The sequence below is a fragment of the Sinocyclocheilus rhinocerous genome, unplaced genomic scaffold, assembly GCF_001515625.1.
Source record: "Sinocyclocheilus rhinocerous isolate Xijiao unplaced genomic scaffold, SAMN03320098_v1.1 scaffold681, whole genome shotgun sequence".
NCBI lineage: Eukaryota > Metazoa > Chordata > Actinopteri > Cypriniformes > Cyprinidae > Sinocyclocheilus > Sinocyclocheilus rhinocerous.
In genome coordinates this window covers 1,370,708-1,388,643 of record NW_015641029.1, presented here as the reverse complement: position 1 = coordinate 1,388,643, position 17,936 = coordinate 1,370,708, and the positions used below count along the sequence as shown (strand labels likewise).

The following is a 17,936-nucleotide window of genomic DNA, read 5'->3' as shown; positions in this document are numbered from 1 at the left end:
TTTAATTGATTTTTCCGTACATTTCTGCCATATGTACATTGACTGACAGTCACCACTGATAAGCTACCACTAAATATTGTAGGAACTTAATTTGCTGTAAAGTTGCTTTGCAATGATTTGTATTGTGAAAAGCGCTGTACAAATAAACTTGAATTGAATTGAATTAATTCGCGCCCGCGAGCAATGCGTGTGAAGTGCGGACGCCAATGCGGGAGAGGTGGGTCTGACTCCGGGCTACTTTTACACTGTTGTCGCGGGTTATTATTTAAGTTAGTGATTCTAAATTCACATTAAACCACGGCTTCATGGGTTTTTTGCTCTATTTTATTCTTGGTTTTGTGCTGGTAATCCTATTGGTATATTTTGCATGCGATCTCTATGCGTGCCACGTTTGTATAAATGGAGAGAGGGATATGCTAATGATGGCAATCTATCCCTTGACGTGATTGGTTATTGAATTTTGTGATGTTATTGAATTTTGTGACGTAGCAAACCGAGGGCTGTTTCAAAGCGTGTTTCTGGGACAGCCTTTGGGAAACTACAGTTTTAAGAAGAAAATACTCAGCAATGGTGTTGATTAATGGATTGGCACATGGTTTGAGAGTGTTTGAAACAATCATTATTTTTGTTATTCCTTTTGATGATATTAGCAGTATAGACTTGTATGTAATGAACTTATTGTTTTCACATTTCCTTCTGTGTCAGAGTGCAATGGATGCCGCAAGGTTAAGTGCAGCCAAGTCCTCTCCTATGATGGAAACCATTAATATGGTAAGAAGACACATCATTAAGTCTGTCTATATGATGCATTAGCTGCATTCCAAATGGGTAATTAAATGAGCATTTCATTACAAAAACACATCTATATGCATGTTTACAAGCGGTTTTTTTTTACTCCAATGTTTATGTGAGCTGCGTTTGTGGTTTTTAGTGTCTGCAACACTTGGATGTGTCTGTGTTAGGAGAGCTTGTTCCAAAACTTTGTGAGCTACTAAAGAGTGGAATCGGACTCGGAACCAAGGTACACATCCTGCTAGATTTTTATCAGTATTATCTTCCACATGTACACACAGACTGACGGTTGTATGTGCAATTGTAGGGAGGATGTGCCAGTGTGATTGTGTCATTGACAGTGCAGTGCCCTCAAGATCTTACACCATATTCAGGTAACACATACTGACAGAATAGAGGAGTTACACTGTTTTGTACATTTGTAAGTCTTATATGTGATCGGGCATATTTTGTCCCACAGGTAAACTCATGAGTTCACTCCTAAATGGGATTAATGACCGTAGTAGCGTCATTCAGAAGTCGTTTGCCTTTGCCATTGGACATCTGGTCAGGGTATGAAAACACACCTGAATGCATATTTCAGTTGAACCTAAAGCAACTACAGAGTTACAAAACAATACTCTTGTTTTCCCCATCAGACAGCCAAAGACGGCAGTGTTGAGAAGCTTCTGCAGAAAATGAACACCTGGTACCTGGAAAAAGAGGGTATGAGGACTTTAATGGAATAGTTCACCCAAATATGAATGCACGTATGTCCTTCCAAACCCATATTACTTGACTTTCTTTGGTTGAACACAAAAGATGACATTAGTTAATGATGACCCATCATGATGTTCATTTATGGGTGAACTGTCATTTAATGAAGAGGATTTCTCTTGAAAAATAAGAATGTAAATCCTCATGCTATCTAGGTTGTAAAGTGTTTTTTCTGTCATTTTCAGAGGCACTGTACAAGTCCTCATGTTGTCTGGTGGTTCATGCCATCAGTCACTACAGTCCTGATGTGTTGAAGGCTCATGCTGGAGTGGCTCTGCCGCTGGCGTTTCTGGGCATGCATCAGGAGCCTGAGGAAGAGAAAGGAGAAAGCGCTGAGGTCAACCTGTGGTCAGAGGTCTGGCAGGAACATGTACCTGGTAGGTTACGATACACAACCTTTGGAGGGGAAAAGATAATTTTGCAGATTAATTCATAACATTTTGAATGTGCAGGGTCAGAAATGAACTTTTCCATTAATGCCCGGTTCAGACTACACGATTTTAGCCCGATTTTGCCATGATTTTCTTGACGTAGGGTGTCGTGGGGATTCGTAAACGACAATGGGCGTCGGGAAGCAAGATTTCATCGTTTCAGCACGTGTAGTGTGTCATAGTGGACATAGCGACATCACGACAGAAAGACTAGCATGTTTAATTTTTTTTCTGTCGTCCACGACGAGTTCTGTCACATTGGTGACGTTGACCAATAGCAGCACAGAAGCTCTTTCATACACAGGTTTCAAACATGGCAAAACGAAAGATTTTAGGAGTCAAAATCGTGTAATCTGACACAGTGACTATCGTGACCAACAAAAATATCGTGTAGGCTGAACCTGGCATAAGGAGCAATTTTTGCCCCCTGAAATTGATTTCCAGGAGGGCAATTTTTATCACCGCTTTGACTGTTTAAAATTGTATCTAAATTATACGTTTAAAAACATGAGCTAATATGGCTGCAGTATCATGACAAAAATCATTATTGTCGATTTAGTGCTCTTGATATTATAATAGTGATTATTAATGTCGATTAATAGAATACATATTAAAAACTTGCGTTTGTGTCTGGGGAAACGGCTCGTCATATATTCTGGCTCTGGCTTCACAGACAAACATGTCGGTCTATGATTTTATCAATTATTTTATGAAGTAGCACAAGCTATGCAGAAACTCCCGTTATAATCATTAAAGCTATAAGATGAATCGCGCACACTCAACAACAACAACAACAGAGTTTTCAGTGCTGACTAATCTGAATGCCTCTGGCCATTGCATTCCTAAGCTCAACGTGTGTGATTGGTTATAAGGCTTGACACTGCAAAAAAACAATGAGTAAAAAGCAATCTGATGCAGTGTGAGCGAAACAAAATGTAATTTCACAAATAGACACATTTCATTCATTTTCACATTTCTTTTTAATTGTGACAGCCGTAATCGATTGTTTAATTATGCAGGGGCAATTTTTGGCCCTTTATCTTGAATTTGTGGGGAATTTTTACCACAAGCCCCCATTAATTTTTGACCCTGACCTGAAGTCAATTCAAAAAAAAAATCAAATCAGTCATTTAACCAGTTTCTTTTTTTTTTTCTTTGGATGTGTAAAGATTTAATTTTATGGTGGGCTATTTATGCTGTAATTTATGCATGTTGCTAGACTTTACATCAAAAATCATTGTTAATGTTTAATTTTTTTATATATCACCTAGCCCTATTGTTATGTTAGACTTCAACATTTTAGCATTAGTTTACATGTATGGATTTTTTGTTCATATCTAAGCAAAATTGTTATTTGATTTCATTATGCATATATTAGTTACAATGTTGAGTCAAACATAATCTAACTGAAGACCTAATTAGAAAACAGTCTATACCCAGGCCTTGAAGCACTAGAGGGATATGTGCACTGCTGTTTGAAAGTTTAAAGTTGATAAGATTTTTATTTTTGAAAGAAGTCTCTTATGCTTACCAAAACTCAATTTATTTGATAAAAAAAACAGTAATATTGTGAAATATTATCACAATTTAAAATAACTTTTCTATTTCAAAATATTTTAAAATGCAATTCATTCCTGTGATGGCAAAGCTGAATTTTCAGCATCATTACTCCAGTCTGCAGTGTCACATGATCCTTCAGAAATCATTCTAATATGCTGATTTGGTGTTCAAGAAGCATTTCTGCTTCTTATTATTATTATTGTTCTGCTTAATATTTTTGTGATACATTTTTTTCAGAATTATTTTGAATAGAAAGTTCAAAAGAACTGCATTTGTATGAAACCGAAATCTTTTGTAGCATAATAGCATTATAAATGTCTTTGTCAATTTTGATGAATTTAATGTCTTGTTTAATAAAAATATTAATGACCCAAAAGGTAGTGTACTACATATTATAGTGTGTCTTAAGGGCTAGGATGAGAGAATGAATCATGAATTATTGTGTATTTTTAGGCAGCTTTGGTGGAATCAGGTTGTACATGCCTGAGCTCATAGCCATTACTCAGAGGGCTCTGCAGTCTCAGTCCTGGAAGATGAAGGCTCAGGGTGCCTCTGCCATGGCAACTATTGCTAAGCAACAAACGGGCTCACTGGTGGCACCTCACCTGGGCATGGTGTTGAGTGCACTACTGCAAGGGCTTGCAGGACGCACCTGGGCAGGGAAGGTAACATACCCGCTCTTTTTCAAACACATGATCTGTGCTGGGGGACAGACTTTATGCACCTGGGCAAGGATTAATAATACTGTCTGCTCTGGAAGCAGACAAACATGATCTCAGTGGTTTGTTTGAACCTGATTTCTTTCTTTGCTGTATTTGTGGCCACTGAAGTCTAATGTCTTGTATATCCACAGGAAGAGCTGTTGAAAGCTGTTGGATCTGTTGTGTCTAAATGCAGGTTAGACTCTACTATATATTTCACACACTTATATAGTTGTGCTTATAGCTTTACAGGATCTGTAAGATGTTTAGCAAAAACTAAATAAAAAAAAATGGAATAGTTTACCCAAAAATGAAATTTTGCTGAATATTTTCTCACCCTCAGGCCATCCAAGATGTAGATGAGTTTGTTTCTTCATCAGAACAGATTTAGAGAAATTTAGCATTACATCACTTGCTCACAAATGGATCCTCTGAAGTAAATGGGTGCCGTCAGAATGAGAGTCCAGACAGCTGATAAAAACATCACAATCCATGCGACTCCAGTCCATCACTTATTGTCATGTGAAGTGAAAACCTGCATGTTTGTAAGAAACAAATCCATGATTAAGGTGTTTTAAATTTAAACCATCACGTATAAGGATGATTTTTTAAAAATTAATTGTTGCTTTATCAGATGTTAATTGATGGACTGGAGTGGTGTGGATTACTTGTGATGTTTTTATCAGCTGTTTGGACTCTTATTTTGACTGCGTCACCCATTCATTGCAGAGTATACATTGGCAAGCAAGTAATGCTAAATTTCTCCAAATCTGTTCCTATGTAGAAACAAACCCATCTACATCTTGAATGACCTGAAGGTGAATAAAGTTTCAGCCAATTTTAATTTTTGGGTAAACTATTCCTTTAAATATATGGTCATTCCTTAAATGTAGTGCTTAGAAATGATCCGGTTCAGAGGTTTACCTACTTTTGATTCTTAATATTATGTTTAGCCTTTTATAGCGAGTTGTGCAGACTGCAGAGCATGCTGGGAAACCAAAACTCACAGGAAAACAGAAAATTATAAACCTCTTGCTGTTTCTGGGTTAATGAAACCTATGAGTTGAACTGTACTTACTGTTTGTAAGTTTTCATATATGTGTGATTCTGTCTGTAGTGTGGAGCTACAGAAGCCTGCAGCAGGTCAGCCAACGGTGAGTGAGGTGCTGGATCTGGTGCTGAAGGAATGTAAGAAAGAGAGTCTGGTTTATAAAATGGCAGCCTTACGCAGTGCAGCAGACATCTTGGAGTCGACGCAGGAGGATCGTTTTCAGGAAATCACAGACATTGTGCTTCCTCTCATTAAAAAGGTGCAGCAAACCCTACATGCTCAAAGTTAATCTGTTTTTTAAAGCTTTGGCATTTCATCCTAATTGAGTTACAGAGTAACAATATTGCTAAAAGTGTTTGAATCATTTGGGAGCCCCACATTCAGTACTTAATTCTATTTAGAATCAGCCGGCGAGTGCCAGCTCCCCGAGACATGATGATGATGACGACGATGATGCTAAAGCTCGTGAATTACAAACAGAAGTTCTGTTGTGTGCATTTGAGACACTTGGAAAGACCTGGCCTAAAACCATTCAGACACAGAGTAAGTCTGTTACAAGTCTTAGACACACACAGGGGCAGAGTGCTGCTGTTTAATGAGTGTGTTTTGTGTTGTAGATCAGTTCCAGAATGAGGTTTGTAGCATAATGTGTGATAGACTGAAGTTGAGCACGTGGAGGGTCCAACTGGGAGTCCTGCGTGCCTTGAAGGTCTTCTATCAGAGGTATAGTATACTAAAAACTTTAACGTAAACAAATGCCTTGTAATATAGGCTCTTCTGACAGGGTTTTTGAACTTAAAATGTTCTTTAAACCATATTTGCTTTTCTTTGAAAATAGCAGGTAGAAAAAGAGTAAAGTGCTAAAATAGTTGGTGAATGCATTAAAAAGATTTTGAATGCTGTATTGACTGTATGGTGTTTTTGTGTGTGTATGTTCTAGATTGTTGCTGTTGGATAAGAAACCTCAGAACGCTGCTGTTCTGACTGAGATGTTGTCTGACACCTGCACTGCCCTGGCAACACCACTAGGTGGAGTTTCTCATGAGCTTCCAAACATTAAAGGCATAGTTCACCCAAAAATGAAAATGTAGTCACCCTCAAGATCTAAACAGAAGGCGGCATTTTGAAGAGCGTTGGTAACCAAACAGTTTTGGTGACTGTTGACTTCCAAAAAAAAAAAACACATTTCTCACAATAATTTTAGTTTGGTTGACCCCTCTTTTTATCCACCTTTTATTCAGACTTGGCTCATGAGAATCATTATTTTTTCCCCTACAGAAAACAAAAGCTATTCATCAGTAAGAACAGAAGCCTTGGCGGTAGTTGAACTTCTTTTGAAGAGGATTGAAGGTAGCGTTGATTTGCTCTAACATGTAGAAAAATAGCTGATTACAGAAATCGGTCAGTTTTATCATGTTGTTTCAAATGTTCCAGGTAAAAAACTAAATTATGCCAGATATCTCGGTGCCAATCCTGTGACTTCTACACTGTCATGTACTAAAGTTAAAAAACCAAAAATAAAAAAAATAATGCCAAATGCATTAGTTCCTTTTAAAAGTAAAAAAAAAAAATTTTTAAGCATATCTGCAAACAGACCAGAGGAATAGGAAATGTAAAATCGTTTTGGAAAATTTTGATATTAGAATAGAACTACATATTGTTTAGGTAGCAACATTGTTTTGAAACGACACTATAGTTAGGGTGACCATACGGGCCATTTTTACGGGACGCACCCTTGCCAGGATTTCTATATTGCCTGAAATATCCAAGTTTTGGCTGTTAGCACTGTGCAGATCGATCGTTGCATGACATTATTTCACGAGAGCTATAGAGAGCAGAGCAGACGGCTCCTTATGCTTTCAAATCGCTCTCGCGGTACTTTGGTGTCATACAACAATCGGTGCGCAGCTTTAAGTCGAACGAACGAACAAACACGTGCACATATTTGCATCGAATTTGATCATTCTCACCTTCTCACGGGCGACGCACCACGATTGGTCGATTATGTACAATACCTGCATGTTATTGGTCAAACTACTTTGGATGTTTTAGGAAATATGAAAATCGTGGCCAGGACATGTCCCGTATAAATGGCACATACGGCCACCCTAACTATTGTCTATGAACTCTAAAATGACCATAAAACTGACTTGAACAACTTTGCAGTTCAAATGATATAAGTTTTGACAGAAATAACATTTTATAAAATGGTTTGCAGGTATGAAAAGTTGGATAGAAACCTTCTCCCTAATAAAATTGATGCTGTTTTATGTTTGTAGAGAGTGATCAGTGGGAGTGTCTGTTCGAGAGAAGTCGGCAACAGCTTCAGCGTTCTTTAGCTACAATGGAGACAGACAGCTGTCCAGACCTGAAGGACAAAGCCCAGACGATGAGAAGAAAAATACAAGCCCTGCCATGAATAACCTGCCCAAACACACACTGTCCTGAGGGTTGATTTGAGAATCGCCACCATACATTTCTGTAATAATCTTCACAGCCAAGTTGCATATACACATATTTTGCCATTATCTGCACACTCCAACAGCTCGGTGTAGGCCCTAAACCTTTTTTCCATGTGTGAACTCTTTTACCTGATGCTTTTATCCAATGTGCAAAGACTACATTTGGCTACAGTGAGCCTCATCTAGTTTTGCTTAGACATTTTCACCAACCTTTTTAACCTGGTTAAAGTCTCGGTACGTGCAAGTGCGAGAATACACTCGACTCCTTCCATCTTGGGTTGTGTGTTCAAGATACTGGAAATCATGGAGTTTGGGAAGCAGAAGGCTTTCTGCAGTTATGCACATGAAACTGCTTATTTTAGCAAGAGACTGATCAGGGCCAGAACTGCTCTTATGAACCATATACACTGAATTATATTCGAGGGGTTTGAGGGACTACTGCAGGTTTCTATGTAAACACCCCTCCAGTTTGTTTCCCCCATCCTTCACGAGTAAAGATACTGATTGAGTCAACCTTTTGCTTTCATTCATTCAGTGCTGTTAGAAAAGGTGGTGTCCGAAAGTCAAGCAGAAGAGACAAAGATCTATCTTACTGGTTAGGTGGGAACTTTTGATTAAAACTGAATGTTTTTTAAATGAGGGTTGTGTAAAGGTATTAAGTGTGTATTAAAGGGAAGTTTGTAACAAAGGAAATTCAAACCTCAAACCTGCCTTTGTCCATGTTTGCATGTGTGAAAATATATTTTCCATAATGGATAAATGAAATCTTTGTAGGGGCATGTTATACTGGGTTTCATCTCACCCTTTGTGGTTTGTGCCCAATGCTGCCCATTAAATTAAAAATAAAGTTGTGCGAATTTTTCGGGGTGTCTGTTAGTCAATGATAAAAAGAAAATCATTTCGTCTGCTTAAACCCTGTCCCTTTCTTACAGTTGACTGCCAACTGGCATTCAGATCTGCCTCCAGAGATAGATATACATCACAAAATAAAAGCAAAATCTCGCTTGTTACATCATGACTTTAAAATTACAAAGTTCTTCTACATATTGACAAATTAATTTCCATGATTTGTGACTACTGGATAAATCTATAGAGCTTTGTATGTAATATTTGGCTAATCAAATATTTTAGCATTATGCATATATAGATTTTTTAAAATTGTAATATATATATATATATATATATATACACCTCAAGATAATGGCTATAAATTACTATTCAATGACATCGTTCAGTGTTTAAGTAACATCCAATTACATTTAATGGCAAAAATACATATTTTATCAAATATTAAATCAGCATTTTTCAACTCCGTTTTCTTAAATGTTCATTAGGGCAGGATGTCATCTTGACAATTTCTGAAACCACTACAATTTTTTTTGACATTTTATTTATACAAAACCAGTTTGCAAAGTTTGAAAAGACAAAGTCATCCTACAAACAAATATATTGAAATACAGTGCACAGAGAGAGAAAACAGACTCGCAGGATGAAAAAGTTGTAGAGCAACTACACTCCATAATGTCAATTAATAATGCGGAGAAAATTTGTGAGTGTAACAGCATTTTAAAATAGGCAATGGAAAATGCTGATTTACAGAGCAATTCTACATGCATTAGTTGCACAAATCTGATGTGTCCAAAAATGCTTTTAGTACTAACAATTTTAAATATACCATTTCATTTTCTCAACTGAAAGTGATAAAAGCTTAATATATCTGGCTTCTATCTTTATATTTGTGCAATATAGCAAGTGTGTTTAGCTGGCCAGTATCTGTCGCTGGCGTTTGTCCCTGGCTTTCTCCTGAGTGCGCTGGGACAAAACCTTTCCCTCATGTGTCTGAGCTGTGCGAGTGACCATGGAGATGCCGTCCACAAATTTGGTCTTGAAGAGCACGTTGGCATTGGTGAACATTCCATCTTTCAGAGACACCACAACAAACTGCAACGTATATGAAAAAAAAAAAAAACTTAAAAGTTTCTGTTGTGATCAAAATCTGTTACTGAAACACTGGAAAATTGACATATACTCAAAAACAAATGTCAAAATGAATGACGTGTATTACCTGTGAGTGTGTAAAGTGTGTTCTCAGCATCTGTCCGATGTTCTGTGTATGTGAGAGATCAAGAGCGGCGTCCACTTCATCCAGGATGTAAATGGGAGCAGGTTTGAACAACAACATAGCTAAAATCAGAGAAAGTGCCACCAGAGACCTGAAACACACATAAAGGCATCAGATGGTCAATGGACAGCACATGTACAGGGAAATATGCGGTAACCAGTCCACAATCTTATGCTCTAATGGATCTGTGGCCAAGAAATGTTGGCTTGGAGAGCCATAACCAAAATGGATATTGATTTTAGGAAAAAGCGATATGCCACTTTTAGCAAAAGAGTTGGCAAAAGCTGACCTTTGACCCCCGCTGAGCTCTGTCAGGTTCTCTTTCCAGGTGTTCCCTAGAGCCACTTTAAACTCTAACCCGTCCAGGACACCACGCCCCTCAGGAGGAGCCAAACGAGCATTTGCCCCAGGCAACAAGGTGGAGAATATGGAGCCAAAATCCTTATTCACCTGCAATCACACACATTTTACTGAACCAGATGCATCATGAGTGTTTGATCTTTTTCTTACTAGTTGTAATTGTAAAAAATGAATGGGTCATGGGTGGTTTATTTTACCTTCTGCCACGCCACATTGAGAGCCTCATTCTTCTTCTGGTCCAACTCTTCAATTGTTTCCAAGATTTTGGCTTTATCATTCTCAACTATTCTCTTTTTCTTCTTCAGATCATTGTACTAAAAGAAGGCAGACAGTGTTATTACATTTTACTACTACTACTACTACTAATAATAAAATATTTCTAATAGAAATAGCTATAATCATTACCAATAAGGAAATAAAGATACCACTAATAATAAAATAATAAAGCAGAAACTGGTCAAAATCTCACAAAAACATTGCAAGGCACAACTAAATAAATAATAATAATAATTAAATAATAATAAAATAAACACACAATCATTCAAAATTGGGGTCAGTCAATAAGATTTAAGTGACTGTAAAGACATTTGTAAAACAAACAAACAAAAAATTATTTAATACAAATGCTGTTCTTTTGAACTCCATTCGTCGATATTTGTGATATCACAAATCACGGAAAATATGCGTTGTAGTCCAAACGAGTCGTTCGTTGTAGTTTTTGAAACTGATTTCTGTTAAATAAAATATCTCCTTTTGAAGTGGACTTTGAGCTTTGTAACTTTGCAGATCTTTTTTATGCTCAAACAGCAACATTACAGAACGAAAAAGTGAAAAAGCATAAAAGGACCCCTTTAAACAAAATTCTGAACAAAAAAAATACTGAGTAAATATAAATTATTTTCAACATTAATTTGGTGCTCAAGAAACATTTATTTTTGTCAGTATATTAGAAGGATCATGTGACAACTGAAGAATGGAAAAACGGCTTCTGAAAGTCCAGCTTTGCATTTCAAACTATATAAATATAGAATTCAGTTATTTTGAATTGTAATAATTTTTCAGAATATCACTTTTTTAAATAAAACTCTATTTATGACCAAATAAATGCAGCTTTGGTGAGCTTAAGAGGCTTCTTTTGAAAACATCAACAAAAATCTTACCAAAAAAACTTTTTGAAAGGTATTGTATATACAAGATATATCCTTAGAGACAGCAGTAATAAAAAAAAGAGCATTTTAGCCTTTTGAGGACATTTAATTGTCCAGAAAAATGTCAAAAGCAGACATAATATCAAGTTTCCCAAGATTAACCTCTGCTCTTTTATTCTCATCTATGTTTGAGACATCTTTAACAGCACTGTCACTAAAGAGGTCAAAGGTCGTACCCTTTCCTCAGCCTCACTGAGCATGTTCATGGCCCTGCGGTTGACATTTCTCTCCAGCTTGTCTTTAGTCTCCTCGAGTCTCTTCAACCTCTGTCCAGCCTCTTTGGGATTGTTGGTCTTAAAGTCGTAGGCAGTGTTGGGCTGGCCGAAGAGATGCTTCTCAGAGGAGATCCAGTCATTTTCAGCTAACATGCGGGCCACCTAAACAAACGCAAACATTAGATAGTCTAATCTACAACACTCTAGTCTGGAATGATCTCATTAACTTCCTCTGACCTTGGCAGTGGCATCACCGCTGTCTTTCTTGTGTTTGCTGATGTTGTGCTCCAGCTCTTTGATTTTGAGCTGAGCATCATTGTTTTGCTCTCGGAGGCGGTTTGCTTCTCCGGTCTTTCCTTTAATCTCTCTCTCCTGTCCCAGAATCACCTTCTTCTGCTGGGACAGCTGCTCCTGTGCAGCACGCACTGCTTCCTAAACGCACAGAGTGACAGTTAACATTTACGGCACTAAAGGCATCACTTTTAAAGGGACAGTCCACCCAAAAACTACAATTGTGTCATTTACTCACCTTCATGGCATTCCAAGAGTGTATGACTTTTTGTTTTGAGAAACAGAACACAAGATAGTTTAAAGTTTTGGTTCCGAATGACTTCCATTGTCAAAGGGAACCAAAACGGTTTTATTTACCAACATCTTAAAATATCTTGTGTGCTTTAAAGAAGAAAGTCATAAAGGTTTGGAATGACAGGAAAGTAAAAAGAGAACAGAATGTTCATTTTTAAGAGATAGGCTTAAAAGAAGTTGTCTCTGTACCTTATTGGCCAAAACCTCAGTGGTCATGGTGTCGATCTGCTCCTGTATGGCTTTCAGAGCTTCATCTACAGCCTGAATCTGCTGCTCATATCCAGCCTGTTCTCTTTTCAGCTCCTCCAACTCCAGAGTTACTGCATCTGCCTCCTAGAGAAAGAGAGAGAGAGGTATTTTCAGAAAAAAAAAGTACTCCGCTTCAAGCTGTTGTGGTGTGACACAACCAGTGTAGACCCAGTGTAACTTTGTCAGTCAGGAGCCTGATACGTGTCGTCGTAATGGGAAAGTACCTGCTGTTTCTCTTTCAGTCTCTTGTTGTAAGCATCTGCTTTGCTCTTGGCCTGGTTGAGTTTCTGCTGGGCTTCTTTCAGTTCTTTCTCTCTCTCTGACTCTGCATTCTTCATCTTGTTCTCCAGAACTTTGTACTTCTCTTCTGCCTTCTTATGAACCTCCTTTGTCTTCTGCAGAGTTTCCTCGCACTCCTCTAAGGAAACAGAACACCCCGATAGTTAAAGACCAGCAAAACCAGCAATGACCCATATTGTGTAGTTGTGTGTTTATTGCGCCTCTTATACAGAGCACCGGTTTCAGAAAGAGAACCAACAAAATTTTGCCAAAGAGTGGTATTTGTGTGTACCGATGGTCTTGCGCAGGTTCTCCAGCTCCTCTTGTTGCTTGTGGAAGGAGCTCTGCTGAAGTTTGGTCTCCAGGATCCGAGCCTCTTCAGTCTTCAGGTCCAACTGCTGCTTCAGCTGACGATATCTGAAAGAGAGCAGCAACATTTCAGTCTTCTGCCTTGTGCTTTTGTTCCAATTGGTCAGTGAGGATTTTGAGAAGTTGTATTTTGGACAGAGACTCACTTCTCAGCTGTTCCCTTGAGGCTGCTGAGCTCACACTCTACCGCGGTGAGTTCTGCCTCTTTGGCCCTCAGACTGTCCTGAATGTCCTTCACCTCAGCCAGTTTAGACAGGACAGAGGCCGTCTGAGCACGTGCACCTACATACACACCAAGGTTATTTTCGTAAACGAAAACTAAAACTAAGACTAAAACTACTGATGAAAAAACAATTTCGTAAACTGAAATAAAATAAAAACGTCAAAATAATTGAAAAACTAAAACGAAACTAAACTAACAACAGTTATTGAAAAACGAACTGAAATAAAATAATAATTATCAAAAATAAATAATCGTTTTCGTAATCATTACGTTCTCACCCCTTGGCGAAAAATATACGAGCTGTGTGGAGGTTTAGGGAAATAGCCTACCTGTAATGGCGCATCACGCACATGGGGTTATCTGACGGAGACGCAAAGCAGTTTAAAGCCTGCACGGGTCCTATTCAAAGGCCACGCTCTCTCTCAAACCTTCAGATATTCACTTCCAAATGTTGACATCACTTCTAAAACCAAAATCATTAGCAAAAGATGTATTCCTTTCAGTTTGTTGCCATCCATTTCTTTCATTCATAAGGACATACTGTAATTGGCAGTTAAATAACCACTAGTACATTTGGAAAAGGAACTGACTTTCAAGCATAAAAATGTAACCAAAAATGTAAGATAGTCAGAGGGAGCAGTAAGATTATTTTAAGTGTACATCCATCTGTTAAATTTGTTGTTATTGTCTCAATGTTTATTTGTATTAATATGTGGATGGATTGTTTGTCCCACTGTGATAGGACCTAAAGGTGCTAAGCAGGCTTTTCCTCAAGGTCATTCGTCATACCTTCTTTCTTTGTTAAGACAGGATGTGACCTTATGTGACATTAGACAGAGAAGGGATTGTCCAGCCTTCCTTCTGTGTCTAAAAAGTGCAGTAAATCACACGTTTTCTACTGAAAAAGAAACATGAATGTTTTATTTATTTTTGAATAAAGACAACTTGGTTAACTCTTAAGTCTTAAAATAAAAACAGATTGGAATAAAGTGTTGTAAATCACAGTTTTTATGAGACATTACAAAAACGAGACTATGGATCTGCTTCTAGTAGGCTAGGTCTTTAGAATCAAATACGGACTTTACATATACAGAACATGGCACTGGGTTTCTTTTCTATTTTACCATGTAATGTCATGCAGAGGATACAGATATTCAAGGTTATTTTCGTAAACGAAAACTAAAACTAAGACTAAAACGATTGATGAAAAAACAATTTCGTAAACTGAAATAAAATAAAAACGTCAAAATAATTGAAAAACTAAAACGAAACTAAACTAACAACAGTTATTGAAAAACGAACTGAAATAAAATAATAATTATCAAAAATAAATAATCGTTTTCGTAATCATTACGTTCTCACCCCTTGGCGGAAAAATATACAAGCTGTGTGGAGGTTTAGGGAAATAGCCTTCCTGTAATGGCGCATCACGCACATGGGGTTATCTGACGGAGACGCAAAGCAGTTTAAAGCCTGCACGGGTCCTCCTCTGGTAAACATGCACCAGCAGTACTAGCTAAAACTGGCTAAATCACATCATACACACGCTTATAATTCTTCATAAATGAAAAGAACATTCAAATATAAGCCTTTACTGTTAAATGCGATTGCCGTTATTATTGAATTGCATTAGTCCCAGTTTTGATTTTGTTCACGGAAAAGTGAGCAAGACACCACAGTTACAATATCATGATTATGGTTAAATAAGAAAAGACATAACCAAATCAGGCTATATTTATTTTCATACTAAATATCTCAACACACATCATTGGATATGACATTAAGCGCAACTTGTGTAGATTAATTTAATAAAAAATGGCTTGACGGCTTTCTTTGGCGTGTATTTGTATACTTTTACTATCTAATTCATCTCAGCATGCGTTAATTTTGTGTGGCTATATGTTTGCCTCACTAAGGTTAAATTATGCCTACGTCTTCCTTTGGCCTGCGCTCTGGAAGTGATCTGTTAATTCTGCTAAACTTTAATTAAAACTGAAACTAAACTATATAAAAACGAAATAAAAATGTATTCACAAAATAAAAACTAAACTAAAGCTAACAAAAATATTAATGAAACTAATAAAAACTAAACTGAATTTTCTAGCAAATTTGAAAACGATATTAAAATAAAACGAATTAAAAAATTCAAAATTATAATAACCTTGATACACACACACGCACACACACACAGGTAACAGTTATTACAGAACACAATGTTCTACTGTCCCTTGCAAATGTATTTAGACCATAAACTCATCTGTCTTCTGGATAAAAAGCCCACAGGTATCATTATTCAGATTGTAAATTGTGGTCCACCAATATAGGTTTTCTGTGGCTAATGCTGATGGTGAGAACTAGAGATTGGGGGTCAGTATAAAGGTGATACACAAAGTACAATTTAATGATCGCAAAGATGTATCTATGGTTCCTGTAGCTCAAACAGCAAATGGGTCAATTCCCAGGGTATGCATGAACTGATAAGTTGTATATATTAGCAAATAGTGTAATAAAGCATTTGCCAAACGCATGTTACATGAATGTAAATCTGCATAAATCAGTTGAACCTGCAATATACTGAGCTCTAAAACTTAAAGCTTTGATTGCTCTGCAAAATATTTGTGGAGATTGAATACTGCAAACTCAGAATTTATTTCTGATGGGTGAATCTCACAAAACCCATCATGAACAGCTCATATTCAGTATTGTTGATGTTAACTATAACTTAAAATTCATTGTCGGCGGCGATAGCCTTGTGGGCAGCATGCAGACATACAGCGTCATTGCGCTACGGGCGTCCCAAGTTCTAATCCTGACTTGAGGACCTTTCCTGATCCCACCCCCTATCTATCACCTATATCATAATAAAGGTGAAAAAATGCCACAAATAAATCTTTAAAAAAAAATCATTTTCGGTAATTGAAAGAGCTGAAATAAATTTAATATAGATGAAGAAAAATTAACTGGCAACTATGTGAAATAAGCTGACAAATTAAAGTAATAAAAGTGACAAGAGTACAAAATAAAAATATAAATATAAATAAAAATTAAAGTAATAATTAATTGAAAATAAACATTATAAAAGTATATCACTATTAAAATAGCACTTAATAAAATAACACATAGTAAAAAAGAGAAAAAAGTTTTTCTTGGGAGAATTTAGGAGAAAGGTATTTTTACATTATATTATATTGTATTATAAAGATTTTCCCCCCTCACAATCTGTCCAACATTCTCATTAAAACATTATTTGTTATATAGCAATCAGAATTTAATAAAGAACTGATCTGATTACATCAGATTACATCCCAGAACAAATAGTCAGAGCTGTAATCTAGTAAACAGAGAACTGATAATGGGTCTGAATTAGGGGTGACCCAGAATAGTCGAAGATTCGATGCTCCGATAGGAGGAGACTGATTCCTACGGCGGCCGAGAAGTGCAAAGCAAATCACAATTCTGAAAACAAAATAACAAATTACAAACGCAAATGCAAGTCTAAAAAACAAAATAACAATTCAGAAAGCACAACAACAATTCAGAAAACATTATAACAAGTCAGAAAACACAATGACAAATTCGAAAACAAAATAACAAGTCAGAAAACACAACGACAAATCAGACAAACCGGAAGAGGTAGGTATAGTTTGAGACAGCGCCATTGGTTTGGGATTACTCACCGCTGACTGGACGAGACATCTGTCAATCAACGTATACTGGAAGAACCAGCCGAAGAACAGCAGAGTCGTGGTAGAAAGTTTGGAGATGGTATTAAAGTAGCTCAGTTTAAATGTATTGTATGAATTGCCCTTACTATGGAATAAAAAATACGGGGTGTCTATTTACATTTAGTTAAAAGTGGCTGTAAATCATCAGCTCCAATGGTGCAGATGGATAAGTGCGTGGCCTTGGCTTTTTGCCGCGATCGACCCGGGTTCGATCCCGTCTTTTGCCGAACTTTTTTTTCCTCCCTTTTCAAATCTCGTATTAGCAATGGATTCTATTTACACTAAGTGAAAATAGCAGTATTTTTAGCAATATGCTATTTACACTAAGTGCAAATACCTATTTACACTGTTAAAATAGCAGGATTTCTACTATCAAGTATACTACTTGTTGCAAATAGTGGCAATTATCTGCACTTCAGTATTGTAGTATGCAATAATAACGTATTGAGTGTAAATTATAATTTTGATTTTAATTATTAAATGGATGCCACCTTATTGGTACAATAAAGCCCTCCCTACACCTACCCTAACCCTACCCGATACTTTATTTTCAACTTTTTGATTATTTCCTTAATTTTTATTGAAAATAAATGCCTTTACGATGTGATACGAGATTTGAAAAGGGAGAAAAAAAAAGTTTGGCAAAAGACGGGATCGAACCCGGGTCGATCGCGTCAAAAAGTCAACGACAAGCACTTATCCATCTGCGCCACTGGAGCTGATGATTTGCAGTCACTTTTAACTAAATGTACATATACACTCCGTATTTTTTATTCCATAGTAAGGGCAGTTCATACAATACATTTAAACTGACCTACTTTAATACCATCTCCTATCTTTCTACCACG

The 17,936-nt window shown here is 37.0% G+C and overlaps 2 protein-coding genes across 2 annotated transcripts in view; one reads left to right on the top strand and one right to left on the bottom strand.

Annotated features, from left to right (window-relative positions):
• The window catches only part of ecpas (Ecm29 proteasome adaptor and scaffold), a 30,572-nt gene extending 22,113 nt beyond the window's left edge, over positions 1-8,459 (top strand). The window contains exons 35-48 of the mRNA XM_016570537.1: positions 706-771; positions 932-1,021; positions 1,100-1,166; positions 1,253-1,344; positions 1,431-1,497; positions 1,734-1,925; positions 3,993-4,204; positions 4,393-4,436; positions 5,358-5,550; positions 5,693-5,834; positions 5,909-6,014; positions 6,232-6,320; positions 6,570-6,641; positions 7,571-8,459. Of these exons, the coding sequence (XP_016426023.1) occupies positions 706-771; positions 932-1,021; positions 1,100-1,166; positions 1,253-1,344; positions 1,431-1,497; positions 1,734-1,925; positions 3,993-4,204; positions 4,393-4,436; positions 5,358-5,550; positions 5,693-5,834; positions 5,909-6,014; positions 6,232-6,320; positions 6,570-6,641; positions 7,571-7,710 (1,572 nt within the window). The 3' untranslated portion in view covers positions 7,711-8,459. The remainder of the gene's footprint in view (positions 1-705; positions 772-931; positions 1,022-1,099; positions 1,167-1,252; positions 1,345-1,430; positions 1,498-1,733; positions 1,926-3,992; positions 4,205-4,392; positions 4,437-5,357; positions 5,551-5,692; positions 5,835-5,908; positions 6,015-6,231; positions 6,321-6,569; positions 6,642-7,570) is intronic.
• Positions 8,460-9,066: 607 nt separating this feature from the next.
• LOC107754156 (structural maintenance of chromosomes protein 2) overlaps positions 9,067-17,936 on the bottom strand; it is a 17,875-nt gene continuing 9,005 nt past the window's right edge. Inside the window, exons 15-24 of the mRNA XM_016570508.1 lie at positions 13,287-13,422; positions 13,064-13,188; positions 12,717-12,910; positions 12,433-12,576; positions 11,896-12,090; positions 11,620-11,820; positions 10,433-10,549; positions 10,165-10,325; positions 9,819-9,966; positions 9,067-9,694 (exon numbers count right to left, since the gene is read on the bottom strand). Coding sequence (XP_016425994.1) covers positions 9,512-9,694; positions 9,819-9,966; positions 10,165-10,325; positions 10,433-10,549; positions 11,620-11,820; positions 11,896-12,090; positions 12,433-12,576; positions 12,717-12,910; positions 13,064-13,188; positions 13,287-13,422 — 1,604 coding nt within the window. The 3' untranslated portion in view covers positions 9,067-9,511. The remainder of the gene's footprint in view (positions 9,695-9,818; positions 9,967-10,164; positions 10,326-10,432; positions 10,550-11,619; positions 11,821-11,895; positions 12,091-12,432; positions 12,577-12,716; positions 12,911-13,063; positions 13,189-13,286; positions 13,423-17,936) is intronic.